Genomic DNA, 18686 nt, shown 5'->3' with positions numbered 1-18686 from the left:
GAAAGCTCACTTATAAATTTTCAGTGAAAACCCCAACAAGGTTTTAGGATTTTTATTCGATCTGACCAATGCCTTCTGTTCTTTTTTTAAGCAAGCTAAAAGAGAAGCTACATTATCAGATGTTTGATGGGTACAGAATTAAAATCAAGAGAAATGAGTTAAAAGATGTGAATATTTGGTGGTATCAGGCCCTGATGGCATGATACATACATTTTCTTAGGGAGTACCTCCCAGGAGAATTGACAGTGCCTCATTTTAAAGTATTTAATCCATTTGAAATCACTTAAATTTTTTTTTACTTGAATTTTTTTACTTGATATTAAGTCATTTGGGCACACTAGATGTTAACTAAACTGATTTTGCTCCATTTTACCTTTTTTTAGCTCCTAGCCGAGTTGTGAGACTGACCCTGTTCCGCACAGTTTGGACATCACTGTTAAAAACTTAACTCCTTTAAAAAGAATTAAGATGGGGAGAGGAAGATAGGATTACATGGTTTGAGCACAGATACTAATCCTGGAAGGAATGTATACAACAGAGGTTATAGATGGAGTCAGGGAATTGTCACAATATTCATCTGATTGCACTATGAACATGTGCATCCTTGTAGGTTGGTTTCTTCTCACTTGTTACCCCAGGGTTGAAACAGATGTTTTAATTTTAAGAATAACTGCAGGATGATCTGAAAATAAACTTGTTGAATAGAGGAAATGAGTTCATAAAATAATCTTATTGTCCTTCAGTTTCTCTGTCGAATACTGTATTCTGTTCACCTCCTTCCCCACCCCTCCTGAAGCTTGAAGTCATTTTGAGATTTAGAAAAAGGAACTCTCACATGTTTGAAGTTTCATTAATGGCTTTATACTTTTTTTTTAACAAGTCATCTTTAATATTCATCCCTAAGTGTTCTCTAACTCGTTATTCATATTGCAATATTTTGCCAAAGCCGCACAATGTTCATGATAGTATTTTCCTTTAGATTAGCTCACATTTTGAAGTTAACATTTTTAAAGGTGTTGTATCAATAACTTTATTAAGAGATTAGTAATTACCACGAATAGAAGGTAATTGTACAAATAAGTTAAAACCAAAGAAAGTTATTAATTTTTCGCTAGATATTGTTGTCTCTTGAATGCTCTAAGCCTGAACCCTGGCTCTTTTTTATTTTTAAAATGTTAGCAAGTATTTATTGAAGACAAACACCAAGCTGAGAATTTATCCAGAAGAATGAAGGAAACTGTATTAAGGTCTCACAGTGTCATTTAGCATTTAGTACTAGATCTATATACCACTTAGAATCATCTGGCATACCAGTGGAGTGGTGCCATGTGCCTCAGGGAACTTTACCTACAAAAGATTTTAGAAGTTGTGTGACCCTGCATTCTGGGTGTTTATATTTAATACTATTTTATTTACTGAATTTAATCATCTGTAATCTTCACAACTCACTTCTTGTTTGCATTAACAGATGCGGCATTCCAAAAGAGCTCACTGCCCTCATTGGGATGATAGAGAAAGCTGGGGACATGAAAGTTACAGTGGAAGTCACAAACGGAAGAGGAGATCGCACAGTAGTACGCAAGAGAACAGACATTGTAAACCACATCACCAGTTTAAAGAATCTGATTGGTAAATTACTCTTGAACTAGTAGCATTTTAACACTAATAGTTTTAATGATTTGTCATTAGCTTATATAGTTTTCATGTGTCATTTTATAATTCTGTCAATAAATATTCAGCACTTATTATGTGCCTATAATAGGCTAGACACTCTAAAGGTGCTGAGGCTATAGCTGTAAATAAGAGTTCCTGCTCCTGTATTTGTCTTATCTGGGAGTGGTGGGAATAGTTAAGCTGCCAGTAATGTAGTTGAGGAGATGAGACACAAAAAGTTAATAATATTAGGACAGTTGTGCCTTAAGTATGTAGGAGGGAGATATGTATGTAAGGGAGCTCCTTTAGTGTTGCACAAATGAGTAGTAAGGAGGGGCAGGGAGATTAACTACAGATGAGAAAAACAGCATGTTCTATTTGAGAATGTTAAAGTGCGTTGGGCATTAGTTGCTTACATTATGTTCTACAAGTTATTTTTGTAAATAAGGCCAGTGGACATGTTTTTGGTTTTTAGAAGCTTAGTTAAAAAAAGAAACCATTTCTTTGCACAGGCAGTAGCTGGTAATGTAGGAGAGGGCCTCAATAAAAGTTTTCAATGACATTTGTCCTGTTTCATTTTCTTCTTACTGGTGTAAAATTCGGAGGTAATATATTCATATAGAATTAAAGGAATTTTAAAGTTCCTAAATGATTAAGAAGAGGCTGAGTGGTTTCTTTCTCTCTGTCTTCCGTTAATTTTCTTTTCTCATTTGTTTTATATTTCTCCTTGTTTTGTTTAGATGTTCCATTGGGACTGTTTACCAGATTGCCTTCTAAATTAGTGAGCTTGGGTTACTTTAAAAACCAGTATGTAATTTTTTTCCTTCTCTTATCCTGAAACAGACTCGTTCTGCAGACCACTGATCTTGTTAGTGCAGACTGATCATCATCACATAGTTATGTGAGAGAAAGAGAGAGGGTTTATGACATGATTTCAATGACCTGAGCTAAATAATGTACTATAGAAAAACACCTGTACCCTATTATTAATAAATACAAAACACCGTGTAAGGCGTAACATCATAGTATTGACCCCTCATGGGTTTACTATGCATTGTATATGTAGAAAGGAAGTGATTTGAGTGATAAACAGTTCGTTCATGTTCATAATTAATTCCAAAGACATGATACTAAGTCCAGTGAACCACCAGGCCATTAGCTTCTTTGACATTGGCACCAGAGATGTTTGGTGGTAATTATTCTCCATAATCTAGAATATTTTAATAGTCTTTTTGAAGATTAAAAAATTTTTAAGTGATTTTTATAGAATTGAAAAATGCGGGAAGTATAAAGAACATAACTTTGATAGGATGCTCGTCCCTCATTTGGATGTAAAATTGTTTCTAATCTTAAAAATATCTTTAGATGCAAATCTTTGCCTCATTATTTTCTGAAAACAGATTCTAAGAAGGGACATTCATAAATTAAAGTGTACAAACTCTTGCTACATATTAACATCTTTTTCTAGAAAGATTGTACCAAGCTGTACTCCTACAACATGCCTTTTGCCCTCACCAGTCTTGGTTATTTTGAGATGCCAAGAACAGAGTTTTGCTTTAATTTGAATTTTTAAATTTCTAGTGAATTTGTCCACTGTTATATTTATTGACCACTTGAACATTATTTTTGTATTCTTAGTCTTTTTTATATTACAGTGTATTTTTCTTAATGATTAATGAAGGCTCTTATTGTATATCAATTATTTTACCTTTTTTATAAATTGCAAAGGGTTTTTCTTTCTGATTTGTCTTGGCAGAAGCCTGTGAATTGGTGTCCCTTCAATCAGTCAATTCTGCAGAGTACATTAGGAAGACTGATGTGGCTGTAAACGCCACCTTTATATATTGTGAAAATCCTTAAACGTCTTCCTATTACATAGAGCATCAAATCTTAAAACTACGATTCTCAAACTTGAGTGTGAATAGAATCAGAGGTGCATTTAAAATGCATGTTACAAGATTTAGTGAATCTGACTTGGACCCCGGAGATCTTCATTTTTAATAATTCATATCTTGATAATGCTGATAAATAGATCATCCTTCAAGAAACTGTTTTAAAGTCCTTAGCCTGGCATGCAGGATATTGGATGACCTGTTCCCAACTTATTTATTTACCTGTGTTCCCCTCTTGTGAAAATTGCTCTTGCTGGAATTGTCTACTTAACTGTTGCCTGAGTAATAACATAGATAAACCTATATCTAAGCCTTTGTGGCTAAAAATGCCACATAATTATAGAATGGTAATATGCCATTTTTCTTCCCTGGCATTTCTTCTCTCCACTTTGTCCAAATCTTGACTTCCTTTTAAGATTCAATTTTCATTTTCTTGAAGTCTTCCTTGACCATTTTCAGAAGTTTGAGTGCTTTCCTTTCCATGACCCTGAGCACTCATATGCAACCTGTCAGCATTTCCTGCGTTATTGAATTTTATTTTTATGTGAAGAATCTCAAAGTGTCCATTATTTGTTGGCAGGGATTTTGCCACGCGTGGAAATAAAAACGAATGCCCATAGCCTCATTAATTTTGCCTATTCTGAGGGACTACAGTGAAAAATTCACTGGACATTTAATGAATATTTTTAGAAATTAAATTTTTCTTCCTGTTCACCGTCCCACAGCCTTTATAATTCTATAGACTGTGCATATGATCTCTAAGCCTTGGTCGTTAACGGATTGAAGAGATCATCTTTTTAGTTTATCCTCATGGTATTATTTCACTGCATGTTCTTTTATAGATTGTTTATGGATTATCAGCAGCTCTAGTTCCAGTTAAAGATTATTCGTGTATTTTTTCTGATAGATTCTGGACTTTTATGGGAAGTATGCCTTACAAATTAAACAGGATGCCTTTAAGAGTTTGGTAACTTCTAGCTTGATCTCTCTCTGACAGGTTAAAGCCAAGTGATCAGATCTCTGACCGAGGCCCACAGTCTTACCCTAAAATCCTGAGTTGTTTCTCCAGTGGATAGAACTTAAAACTGACACAGGGGAAAGGGAAAGTGGGGTTCTTGCATCTCCTCAGCCTGAGTTTGATGCCAGCTCTGTTGTGTAGCAGTTTTAGAGATGCTTCTCTTTATTTCTACCTAAACCAGCCCCTGGGAACAAGAATGACAACATATTTTGGGGGGAAAAGGGGTTGGTGAGGGCTGTCTAGTCAACATCTGTCACTCCATTGCTTGTCAGGATTATTTTAGCTGATTTGTCTGACTGGGCAGGTGTCCCCTCTCTCCCTCAGTGCTCCATGTGCATCCCTCTTGAAGCTTCGCACTCTGTTGAAGAGGACACTCAACCCAGGTAGAGAGGGGGATGGGAAACTGGGCCAATTGAATCTATGTCCTTTTCTTTCCATCAGCTCCAGGCTACATAAGTGGGATCCATTGACTTCTTGAGGTCCATGATCTCTGAAATTCCTTGCCAAGTTTTGTTTGTTCATTGGTGCATTTCTTGGGGGAGAGGGTCCATATCATTCATCAGATTTGTAAAGAGATCTGTAGATTCAGAAGTTAAGCACTTAGGCGCTGAATGATACTATTTTCTATGTAGAATTCTTGTGTATTTTGCAAGCAGGAATAATAGGAAATTAGAATTGCAAAGGGAAGTAGAGTACTGGGTCTCTTGTAATCCTAGAAAAGCACAAGATCCCTTTCCCATTTGAGGGGGATATATTTTAGATGTCCTTGGCACATGAGGCAACCTTCAAAAGCCATTTTGTCTATTTTTCGAAGAAATAACAAGCTAGAAATACAAAGAGGAGAGGAGATGGGATAGGTGATGAGTGTGATAATTTTGGCCTGTGTAATCATAAAGTTAGAATGTGCTCTACAACCCTGGCAAGTCATCTTCCTCCTTGAGATCTCAGTCATTTGTAAACCAAAGAGCTGAAATACATTTAAGATTCCTTCTAGAAAACACCACCTTTCATCAAAGAATTCACTGTGTGCCAGGGATATCTAAAATTCACTTACATTAAAAGAGAAAGGAATCCTATTTTGCCTGCCTCTAATTGCGTAGCTGTGAGAAAAGAAAGCTTAGTTGCAGATGCAGATATCATAAGACATGATTTTCAGAAGAGCAGTTTTTTGAGTTTTTGGTTTTAACTTTCTCCAGAAGGCAAAGGGACACTTAATAAGTAAACATAATTGAATGATTTGGCTCAAGCTTTGTTCCTTGATATGAAGTGCTTGACAGCAATCTCTATAATAAATATGAACCCGTTTGTTTATTGGTTAAAGTAAAATTATGTTTACGATAAATATAAATTCTTATTCATCAATTTGAATTTTTTTCTTTTATTGAGTTAGCTGTTTAAACCAGGAATTCTTGAGAGAATGTTTTGTTTGAACCACGCTAGAATGAAGAGAATAATTTGAAATCTTTTAATGTGTTTGCAGTCACTATTTAGAAGCAAGGTCCTTGAATGAGAGAGATTATCGGGACCGAAGATATGTTGATGAATACAGAAACGACTACTGCGAAAGATACATTCCTAGACATTATCACAGAGACATTGAAAGCAGTTACCGAATCCACTGCAGTAAATCTTCAGTCTGGAGCAGGAGAAGCAGTCCCAAAAGGAGGCATAATAGACACTGTTCAAGTCATCAGTCGTGTTCGGTATGATTGATTTTGTTTTTATTTTGGGTTAGTACTTATTTGTGTGTAAAAGCTCTTAATGAGCCAATAAGTTTGGAAAATTTATATAATACTGTTTGTTTATATTGTGCTTAGATTACTTGAGTCCTTAAAAGAAACTTGCAAATTCTCAGAGCTGTATTTATTAGCTGCCCTCACTTGTCCACATTTACTCATTTTCTGCAGACCACATCATGAGTTTCTCGGTGTTTTGTATTACAGATATTCTATTTTCATGTTTTGTAATACAGTTTTATGAAAAGATGAAACACTCATCTTTTCTTTCATTTTAAACATTTATTTTTTACTTTAAAAGAAACCGCTTTCCTGATACTTAGAAACAAATATAGGAAGTTACACTGGTGGATACTTAAATACCCTGTGTATAACATAGTGCCATAGCACAGGGCATTGTCGTCTGCAGCTCGTTACATTGAAGTTATGAAAATGGGTGCTGAATGAGAAATGTATTTTAAAAACCTGCTCCCTTTTTAAAAACTCAGACTGGTTTGATCAGTAAACTAAATTATCATTTTCCTCCCTAAGTTTTCTTCAGTAAAACTAGCTTTGATTAGATTGAATATTGAAATTAACTAGCCATTATCTTTCCCTTTTAATCATGTATTTTTAAAAAATATTGCTAAACCATTTCAACTAATTTTGGACATTTTAAAACATTTTTGTGACAAACTAGACATTTCAACTCACAGCATATGCTATTTTATAGCAAGAGATTAGTAGATCATGACATTGCATTCTTTAAATTTCAGACTTCAATTAAATCAGTGTTTTAAAGAGACAATTGTGTTGTTTTTTCTATTGCCACTTTAAGTATCTTATCTGAAAATCTGTTCCTTGCCATGTTTTTCTTCTGTAACATAAACTGTGCCCTGTGAATTTCTGGGGACTGAATTTGAAATTGCTCCTGCCAACTGTTCGTGGCCTGGTGCTTATCTGAATGCCTGAATATCTCCCCGCTGAATGAATTGCGTATTCTGCCCTGAATTCACTCTGATATATTGATTGGCTGGACGATCTCGGTGCTGCCCACTTGCCGTTCCAGAAGAGCCACCGAAGGAAAAGACCCAGGAGTATAGAGGATGATGAGGAGGGTCACCTGATCTGTCAAAGTGGAGACGTTCTAAGAGCAAGATGTATAGAATATTTTTCAACACTTTTTAAACTTTGCAGACAGAATAATCTTTTTAAGAATAGTTTGTCAGCGGGGGGCTAAAGACTTCTTCATTGCTTTTTTGTTTTGTTTTTTGTGGGTTGGTTGTTGTTTTTTTTTTTTTGTATTCTTTTCTGTAGAATTTAAATATTTCTACTCTAAAGTTCCAAAAATTATTAGTGAAATTTGAGATTAGAGCAAGAAAGATAGCTCTATCTAATTGTCTTTGTAGCAGCTGAAAATAAAATAATTTGGGTGCTGAAACCTTAGTTATGCTTTGATAGAGATCTTTTGAAAATATTCCACCCTTTAAGCATTCATTGTTTGAATAACTGGATAATTTGTACTCAGGTACTTACACCTTTTTCTCCTCCCTCACTTTAGATGAAATCGTGGACACTTTGGGTGAAGGGGCCTTTGGTAAAGTTGTAGAGTGCATTGATCATGGCATGTAAGTTAGTGTTTTTTCTTTTTTAAACATTATGATATTTTCAATGAGGAAGGGTTCATAATGATGAAAAGGTGTTTTTAAATGGTAGCCATGTATTTTCCCGTGAGATAAAAATATTCAGAATTTGTTGAACTTCGTGCGATTTATTTACTATGAGTGGTTTACAATCAAGAAGTATGACAAATTCTATCAGATGAAGTTCATTGAAATTAAACTAGGTGTTCAAATCAAGAGAATTTCCTAGAATTGAGTCCTTAGTCTGTGTAAGAAATTCAGTGCTTCACTTTACTTTTGACATGAATCATGTCTAATCATCTTGGTTCAGAAACCTTTAATCATTCCCAAAGGCATGTGAGAGTTAGCTTCTTAAACTATGAAGGAATTATATTACTTACAACCTATGGAATGAGTTATACTAAACCCTTCGTAATTTGGCTTTCTCTACCTCATTTTAACATTTTTCTCCAGGACCTCTGTTCTGTGGTTTGCAAACTTTTTTGTAAGTGAACCTCTTAAGACAATTCATTGAAACTGCATGTATCTAAATTGACACCTAAAATTTTTCATCATAAAATAGTTGGGAAGGATGTAATTTGCAGCTTATTGTAGGCATTCATTTAAAAAAAACCTCTTTAAATGTCTTTGAAGGAATGTAAATGTTGTAGCAACTTGACACCTACTGTCATTCGTGCATGGGCAAATTCTTAAGAACCTGGAATTGTTTTATCCTTGAACTTATTTTCCTTCCATTTTGTATAAAGAATGTTATTCTAAATAACTATCACCCTGTTTTGTCTTTGCAATAAAAATGTGAATATAAATTGATTTTTAAAAATTTTTTGAAATATTTTCAGACTTACAGAAAAGTTAATAATTCAGTGAATTCCCATATATGCTTCACCCAGTCTCGAAATGTTAACATTTTACAGTATTTCCTTTATCATTTTTTATATATATTATGTTGTCAAATTTCATCAACTAATCTACAGACCTTACTAAGAGTTTACCAGTTATATCATGTCCTTTTAAAATTTCTTGGGTTTTAAGACAGATATTTAGTCAAGATATTCCAATTTATAATATTCAGTCAATCAAGTACAAATCTATTACAAATTTTGATACTTAGACCTTAAATAAAATTAAATTGGAAGTGGAGCTTTAATTGAGATGGTTGGGCTTTTTAAAAAATGAGTACATATATTCATAGATTAAATATATCTTAGTGTTTTACCATAAAGTTTTTTTACTTTCTGTTTTTATATCTTATACGCAGTGAGAAAACTTGGTTGTATAAGTAGATGAGACTATAAGGAGTTTGGTCTCAGCAATTTTATAATAGTTCTTTTAAATCTTGAGATATATGCCAACTGTTATAGGGGTATTATTGTCAAAATAATTTTTAATGATTTATTATCTCACATCGTCATTGGGGCTTTTTTGAAAGCAATAAATTGGAAACCACCAGACTCAGGGAAAAAGGTTTGCTTCCCAGCCACCAGAAAGATTTGTTTGCCTCAAAGATTTTTTACATCCTAAGCCCTAGGACCTAGAGCACATGTCTGGATATGCTATTAGCAGTACATGGGGTTTACCTTCTTTCTGTAAAGTAGTAGAACCATAGTGAAGAAAAAAAAATGAGGCTCAAATGCTGGGTCATCTTCCAGAAAGTCAAAAGGAAGTTGAAGATTCAGAAATCTGTGTTCTCACACTCACTCCTGGCTCAGTATTACAGATGCCCCAGTCTGCAGCTCACTGTGGAGCTATTTCTGCCTACTCGTATCAGCAAATGTGCTACATATTTTCTTGATTTCATGACATCGATGGTGTCTCTTTTGCCCAAATGTTCCCTTTTCCTCCCAAACTGATAAGTAGCAGTCTTTCAGGGCTGAGTTGTGTGTCACCTCTTCTCTGAAGAAGTCTGAGCTCCTCTATCCCTCAATGGTTGGCTCGCCCTCCTCTGCTCCGCAGGCCTCCCACCCAGCACTACCTGCCTCTTGATAAGTCGGTCATGATTCTTTTTCCACTGGATTGTGACGTACATGGGGATAAGCCTTGTCTTTTCATCACTAACACCTGGGCATTGTCTGGCACAGAGTGGGTCTAGCCTGATGAATGAACAAATGCTTTTAGCAGTAACATATTTTCTATTTGAGATTTATATATTTTTTAACTTTTAAAATCTAAGTAAATTTAAAATTCTGTAAACATTCAACTTCATAGGTATTAAGGGAATCATGACTTCACATTGTGTATTTTGTCAAAATGTTTTGAAAAGATATTATATGGAATCGATATAAAACACTCTGAAAAATTATTTGAGGAAAATAGCGTGGAGTAATTGGTAAGATTATGGTATAGAAGGTACATGTCTTCTTCCTGCTTCTGTACATTTACCATTTTCATAATTTTTTTTAAGGGATGGCATTCATGTAGCAGTGAAAATCGTAAAAAATGTAGGTCGATACCGTGAAGCAGCTCGTTCAGAAATCCAAGTATTGGAGCATTTAAATACTACTGATCCCAATAGTGTCTTGTAAGTATGAACTTGAGTTATGATCCATAATATTACATGAAATAATCAAGTCTGCGAATTGAATAACTTTTATTTTGATCTGTTTTAGCCGATGTGTCCAGATGCTAGAGTGGTTTGATCATCATGGTCATGTTTGTATTGTGTTTGAACTGCTGGGACTTAGTACCTATGATTTCATTAAAGAAAATAGCTTTCTGCCATTTCAAATTGACCACATCAGGCAGATGGCGTATCAGATCTGCCAGTCAATAAATTGTAAGTATACTTGGTAAATCTTCAAACACCAAAAACAAAGTTTTTGTTATATAAGCATCATATCAGACTGTCGTCGCTAAAAATACATATTATAAAGATAAAACCCTTCATGACTCCTATATCCACTATTAAGTCTCCTTTTCCCCAGCACAGATTAATTAAGTGTATAAGAAACTAATAATGTATTTTTGTTCTCTTGTAGTTTTGCATCATAATAAATTAACTCATACAGATCTGAAGCCTGAAAATATTTTATTTGTGAAGTCTGATTATGTAGTCAAGTATAATTCAAAAATGGTAAGTTAAGAACTTGTTTTAATTTTGGTGGTTGTCTTTCAAATTAATTTCACTTGGGATCCTTTGATGAGGAATTCCTCTTCAGAGGCTCATTAAATCCTGATGATTAACCCAAAAAGGATAATCTATCTTTGCCTTTCTTACATGGTTATGTCAAAAGTCAAAAAGATTATGTGAGCCTTTGGGATAGTACTTTAAAATATCTCATATTTTTATTGATCTTCATATTTATTCCACTGTCTCTCTAGAAACGTGATGAACGCACACTGAAAAACACAGATATCAAAGTTGTTGACTTTGGAAGTGCAACATATGATGATGAACATCATAGTACTTTGGTATCTACACGTCATTACAGAGCTCCAGAGGTCATTTTGGGTCAGTAGACACCAGACTTCCTGATACTGTAATTGAAGAAGAGCTTTTTGTTCTCTATAGCTTTTTTTTTTTTTTTTTGTGGGGGGGTGGTTTGACTCTCAGTGATGTACAGAAAATTCTGTGCTATTTTCATGAAAACAATTGAGACATTTCTATAAATATTCTTCCTGAGTGGGAAAAATGTGACACCATCTGTAAAGATATTTCAGGTGGTGGTTATTTTTGAACAAATTCATCTTTTGAGATCATAAGAGAACAAGATCTGTTGGCTAAATACATCATAGCACTATGATTTTACAGTGATGTGAGAATCTATTTTTGTGTCGTCACAAAAGTGTGGCGCTAGTAAAAATGCTAAAGTCTTGGTTAGCAGACACCTGAATATAGGGTTGATGGAGGTCAAGGGGAAAAGAAGGAAGGGCTGGTCGAAGAAGAGAGCTTCTTTGGTCACCCTTGACATGAGAAAGGCTGGAAAAGAAAATGAGTTAAGGTGCAGAGTTTTAAAATAAGGCGAAACTCAATGAGGGAGCATACATCCAAATGTAAAAGTTAGAGACTAGGTCATGCTAATAGAGCTGGGAAGTCAGAGATGGGTTTGGGGGCTTAGAGACAGCAGGACAAGTTCAGATCAGGTGTTGTGGGGAGATAGTTAAATGGGATAAGCTTATTACTTGGCCAAAAGTACAGTCCAACTGAGGTTGGATAGTAAAACATTTTAATGGAATCAGTTGTTTCCAGTTCTTACTTTTTTTTGGCCCATCAGGACTTGATAGTTAGGAGTAGGAGTATAAAAGAAAACTGTTTATTTTACCTGCAGTAGAGGATTGGTAAAGGGGTAAAGAAGTCGAGACTATTATATGGCGCTGACCAGTGGAACTTTCCACACTAATCGAGATGCTTTATGTTTGGACTGTCCAGCGTGCTAGTCGTTAGGCACATGTGGGCTACTATGCACTTGCACTATGGCTAATGTGATCAAGAAACTGAACTTTAAATGTTAATTTAAATTATAGATTTAAACAGCCTCATGTGGTTAGTAGCTACCATATTGGACTCACAGGTTTAGAGCTTATCCTTGAAATAGATGAAAATAGGATTTTTGTTTAGTGTAGTGTGGAAGGAGCCACTGTGTTACAGTGGAATGCAAAGTATGTTCCTGGTTGAGGACTAAAGGCTACTACGAGGGTGAAAGAAAGGAGTGAGGAAGAGATCGTGGATAGAGGAATTTTCAGCTTAAAAGGAGATAACTTCTTGAATTTATCAATTTAAAATGGAGATTTTCCCTCATTTTAATGTGGGGGAATACAACACAAAACAATTGGCAGGTTTTCATTTTTATCGGTACATAAAACAGTGGTGTGTCCTAGTTACTGGCTTCCTAGATTGGGTAACAGTAGTTATTAGTAATTGTAAAGTTCCAAGTGTGGTCAGGCTAGTTGATACTAAATTCAGAATTGGGGTTATTGGCCTTGAGGAAAAGAAATCATAATGGAAGGTTAGAAGAACCATATTTGTATGGTGGGAGCCGGGTTTTATTCCTGAGTATTAAGGCAGAATGAGGGAGGCGAAAGACGTCAGTGCTACAATTGAGGGCTGTTGGTCTCCTGTCTTGGGTATTGTTGATAAATAGGTAAAGTTGGGAGAGGATGGTAGAAGTGAAGGATGTAGCATTCCAGAATATGAGAAGCTCACTCATCAGAGAATGGGATAATTTAGAATGGTGTGCTATAGGTTACAGCAACTTGGGGAAAAAATGGACTGGAAGATAAGAGTGGCTGGAGAATAAAACGTTCATCTCAGGTCCAAGCTCTGGCATTTGCAGATTTTGCACATGTACCTAAGTAGAAACCATGTTCCTTTATCAAGTTGTTCAAATGATAAGCACTGTGAAGGTTTACAAAAATGACTTAATCATAGTCAAAGCCCTTGAAACGTACTGTTTCTTTATCTTCAAATTCAGTGATGTTACTGAAAGTAATTGAAATGTCTTTTAAAATAGATTTTATTTATATATTTTATTTTTATTAAATCTTTACTCTTTAAAAGATTAAAATGTCTTTGTGGTTTACTCTTTTCATCTTCCCAATTAAATGTAGACTTAAGACTAGATGTTTTATTCTTTTCAGAATAGTATTGTCATTGAGAATTCTGAAAGAAAAAGTCTATATGATCATGTGTAGACAGCTCGAGATTACATATATAGATCTCTCTCTGGGTGAACTTTAAATGGTTCTATAATTCTGCTTATAGGTAAAACTGCTTAAATATTACTTATGATTCTTATATAATTTGTGTAAAACTGTATTATTTCTTTTAATGGAAGAAGTAAACTCAAGCATCTAGCTGCCGATAATTGAGAAGGGGTTAATTGCATTCAGAAGATAATTGTTGACCTGTATCTGCACTAATAGAATGCGAACTCCCCTGGGACATCTGGGAACTGGCATGACAGTGCTGTCACTGCACGTGCAATTTGGAGACCATGAACCTTTTCTACAAATTGCTAGTTATACTCAGGGAATATTTGCCAGATCCTCTTTTATTTTACATAAAATGCCCCCTTCCCCAAGTTAAAATACTGTAGTTTGATATAAGTATATGGAGGACTTGAAAAGATACTGAATAATGTTAAGTACAAGACTAAAAATGTAAACTTACTAAATTTACTGTTACATTTTCCCAAATGAGCTGTGTAGAGAGAGCACTCAGAGAAGGACTTAGTATATTGGCAATTAGAAATTGTTGCATAATAACATGTTTTTTGTTTTTAAATAGCTTTAGGCTGGTCTCAGCCTTGTGATGTTTGGAGCATAGGTTGCATTCTTATTGAATATTACCTTGGTTTCACAGTCTTTCAGGTATGTGTTTCATAAATATTATTTAGTTAAATGTTAAAGGCATGTAAAATTTGGCTTCCATATTGAAAAGTTGCTATAATATCATTATTCATAAGATTACAGCTTACATATGCAAAATGGTTATCCTTCTCTAAAACCATAGTTGAATTAAATACTACTCTTAGTAAATGAATATTCAGTCATAGTTCATTTTACATGTGACTGGAGTTTTTAACACATGGTTTATATTGTCTCATGTTTCCACATTTTTGTTATAGAACTTCTTCATAAATTTAAGTTGGTATTACTGTGGCCAGTTTTAATTTAGTTCTGGTTATATTGACTACCACTATGGCCATGAACAAGTCACTCCTTTTTATAAAAGAATTCAGGAACAATAAGTTGTATTTTATTCTAAGTATTAAGCACCTATGACACACTAGGCACATTACTTGGCTCTAAGTGTATAAGGCTGAAAAGATAACATCTCTTCAAGGAAGTCATGCAAAAGATAGATATGGGGAAACTGTTAACGGTGTCATGTGTGGTTGCTATAATGGGTCAATGTAGACAGTGGCTTGGGAACCCAGGAAAGGTGACCAGTTAAATTTCCTTAGAGAAGGCATCACTCAGGAGATAGTTTAATTTAAGCCAGTGCTAGAAGAAAGAGTAGGAGTTCGTCAGAATTGATGAACATGCCGGGAGGAGAAACAGTTTCTGGAAATGGGTGCAGGCATAAAGGGATATAATCTTGTCAGGAAAGAATACCGTAAGTAGGAAAATCACAACTGTAGGCAGGGCCCGATTGATTCACAGTGGACTCGTTCACCACAGAAGAAAGGGATTTGTTTTATCTTAGAAGTCAGTAGTTTCCAAATGTAGACTGGTCCAAACCAAAAATGATTTTGTAGGGTTGTCATTTTGTTCTTTATTTAGAAGTTATCCCTCCTGATTTTTTTTTTCTTTTGGTATTGAAGTGTCCCTTTTTTGAAACTTTATTTAGGTGTATATTTTTGCCCTCGTAATTGTACTTATATCTGAAATCTAAAAGTCTTGAAAACTAGGTGGTGTAACTGCCGTAGAACTTGAAGTAGGGTTGTGGTGTGACCAAGGTGTTGCGGTGATGGTTTGTGGTTATGGGGCTTGGGTTCAGGGGACTAGCTCATATTGTCAGGTTTGACTTGAGGTCAACACAGTGTAGGGCATTGAGGAAGCTCTGATGAGCTTAGACTCCCTTAGGTGCTATTTCAGGACATAGGTGTCCACTGCTTGTGGGGCCCTTTACCAGGCTTGTGTTTCTATCTAATTTGTAGAGATCTGTTAAAAGGACTCTGGGCTTATAGATAAGTTTGATATCTAGAACCATGGTTATCTATCTGTCAGTTCTAAGAGGTATTGTCTTGTTTGGTGGTTTATATTTGGCTTTCACCCTCCAAAATACTATTCAGCTAAGAAACTTGAACTATGAAGCTAGTATTATTTATTCTTTGTATTAAATACTTAATGTTTTTGAAAGCAATATGCTAGGCACAATAGTTGATAGATTTTAAAAAGCATTATACACAGCCTCTGCTCTCCAGAACAAGATTGGTAAACTATGTCCTGCCTGATGCCTGAAAAGGCTATGCGACAAAGACCATTTGTGACCAGCCAGTTGTAAAGTACTTATTCTCTGGCCCTTTACAGACAAAGCTTGCCAACTTCTGCTCTGGGAGCATACCATTTTAGCTGTGTGACAGTTTTTTCTATTTTCCTTTAGCCAGAGCTCTGTTACTGTATGATTTAAAAGTATGAGTTTTGACTTGAATTCATAGCTCAACTTTCCTCATTTACGAGCTGTATGATCTTGAGCTAGTATCTTAAGCTCTTTGAAATTCAGGATTTTGAGAATTATTGGGATTGTATTTTCATTGCCAAGGAGTAGTAAGTGTTAGTACTGACTGGGTCATGGAGGTTCATTTTGGTTAAGTGACTGGTTACATGAGGAGACAGTATTTCTGGTACCCTTTCCTCAGTCATTTCTCAGTTAAGCAGTGCAAGAAATAGATAGATAAGGAAGCGATTCAGTTTTACATTAAGTAGATTATGCATCTCCACTATACAGAACTGGTCTATTTCAGAAAGAGTAATTTTATTTTAGGTTCGTACCAGACAGTACAACTCATTCAATATTGTTTCACTTTTGAAGTAGAGTGTAGTGTAAATTGTGTAAACTGTCTAATTGAGTTCTTTTATGTCAGTACTATTTTCTTATGTTTTATTGTGTATGTAGGGAAATGAAAAGTGCTGAATTTCTTTTTCCTTTGTTTTTCAGACTCATGATAGTAAAGAGCACCTGGCAATGATGGAACGAATATTAGGGCCCATACCAACACATATGATTCAGAAAACAAGGTATACTTTAAGATTAATGCCCTTTGTTGCAATAGCCCATATTCAAACTACAGAAATTTTTTTAATAAAGTCAAGTGTTTAAAAAGTGATGCAATATTTATCTATGATTTAGTAAACAAAAGTGATGGTGTTTACACTGAAGTTAATCTTTGCATAAATGTTTTCCTAAGTTGTAAAAATAATAAGAGTAGTAAGAAGAGCTTGATTCTAGAGTCATATTAATCTAAGTTGGAATTCCATACTATTGCTAACCAGCTGTATATCCTTGGATAAGACACTAGTGGTTTTCAAACACAGCTGCCCCTCAGAAGTCACCCCAGAAGTTGTTTAAAGATTTCTAGCCCCATTCCACATATAGAGAAATCAGAATTTATGGGAACGGATCCAGGAGCCTCTGTTTTTAAAGCTGGTGGTGTTCCCTGTGTGGTATTTGGGAAGAATTTAGATGGGTTACTAAAACATTGGACAGAGCAAAATAAGGAAGGTTTTTTTTGTTTTTGTTTTTGGTTTTTAAGGAAGATATTCTATAAGCCGATAATGTAAGTATTACTGAGGTTTTAAAAAATTGTGCACATAGAGATGTTTATGTTTCCATCTGTCCCAGTAGGTGCAGGGTAAACATGTGAATCTTTTGTTATTTTTACTTATCCAAATGACTTTTTCTTGTAGAAAACGCAAGTATTTTCACCATAACCAGCTAGATTGGGATGAACATAGTTCTGCTGGTAGATATGTAAGGAGACGCTGCAAACCATTAAAGGTAAAAGAAAAAAAGATTTTAAAGTTTAAAACATTTTTTTAAACTTTTAAAATATCTTTCTTAATTAAAAACATTTCCTTCCCCCCCAGGAATTTATGCTTTGTCATGATGAAGAACATGAGAAACTGTTTGACCTGGTTCGAAGAATGTTAGAATATGATCCAGTGAAAAGAATTACCTTAGATGAAGCATTGCAGCATCCTTTCTTTGACTTATTAAAAAAGAAATGAAATGGAAATCAGTGGTCTTACTGTATACTTCTCTAGAAGAGATTACTTAAGACTGTGTCAGTCAACTCTAAATAAACATTCTAATATTTTTGTAAACATTAAATTATTTTGTACAGTTAAGTGTAAATACTGTGTTTTGTATCATAATTGTTAAGTATAGTCTTGATAATGAAATATAAATTTAATTTTTTTGTTTTGAAATTAATTACAATTTTTAAATACCTTTGGAATACCCTCTGTGTCCAGCGATAAATGTGATTGATCTCTTGTCTTTTGTACATGGAGGTTGACTATTTGAAGTGATTTTTTTTGAGTAAAAGGAAATCTCAACTACTTTGTTTTTACTGAATATTCTTTATATACCTCAAATTCAGAACTTTTCTTAACTTTAAAAGTTTTTTTCTGGAATTGTTGAACAAGTAGTAAGTATTATTAACTATGTAGGCAGGTATTGGAAGCCAGAACCCATATGAAATGTTTACTTTTGGCATTACATTAAATTGTAAGTATTTGTGTTCTCTCACGTCAGGTGATATATCAGTAGTAAGTAGCATTCATGGAAATGCGTCTAGTTTGTCCGTTAAAACAGGTTGTTTAATAAAAACACATACACACTTCATTTAAGATTAAAGTCTAATTAGAAAGCCAGCTTGGAAAGTCCTGTTTTCTAAGAGCTATTTAGTGAGTCACAAACATGGAAGTAGGAATTCTGATGACTGAGGTTCTAGTTTTCAATGCCAAATCTTGAGTCTTAAAAATGTCTTGTACCTATTTCCTTATCAAATGGAGTAAATAAATACTTAAATCTCGGCCTATGAGAATTAAGGTTATTATTAAGCAATTTATATTTGCGTTCATCTTTATTGGAAAAAAAGAATGATTTGATTGGAAAATACTTTGGGAAGGAACCTCTGCAGAAATTTCCAGACCTGAATTGGTTGTCTAACATGATGGACTTTTTGTTTGCCTCTAGGTACTTTTTATTGTTAATCTGTTTTCACATCAAGAACTATATGTCTGTGTATTTTAAACATAAAATGCATGGGATTTTCTTGTATGACCACTAGCAAAACCAGGCTGGGTTCCCTACGTTATT

The 18686-nt window shown here is 34.7% G+C and overlaps 1 protein-coding gene across 1 annotated transcript; it reads left to right on the top strand.

The window, feature by feature from the left end:
- The first annotated feature begins 1505 nt into the window (after window positions 1-1505).
- Window positions 1506-18399, top strand: CLK4 (CDC like kinase 4). Its single transcript, XM_036224577.1, is given in 15 exon segments — window positions 1506-1629; window positions 2394-2460; window positions 4868-4901; window positions 4903-4946; window positions 6044-6266; window positions 7348-7438; window positions 7840-7906; window positions 10323-10439; window positions 10528-10694; window positions 10897-10991; window positions 11240-11369; window positions 14145-14227; window positions 16521-16600; window positions 17270-17360; window positions 17450-18399. Coding segments are annotated over 15 exon segments (1554 nt in total). The 3' UTR covers window positions 17591-18399.
- The last annotated feature ends 287 nt before the right edge of the window (window positions 18400-18686 follow it).

This window comes from Rousettus aegyptiacus, unplaced genomic scaffold, assembly GCF_014176215.1.
Source record: "Rousettus aegyptiacus isolate mRouAeg1 unplaced genomic scaffold, mRouAeg1.p scaffold_m13_p_7, whole genome shotgun sequence".
Taxonomy (NCBI): domain Eukaryota; kingdom Metazoa; phylum Chordata; class Mammalia; order Chiroptera; family Pteropodidae; genus Rousettus; species Rousettus aegyptiacus.
Note: the sequence above shows the minus strand (reverse complement) of the source record. Positions and strands in the feature narration are given on the sequence as shown.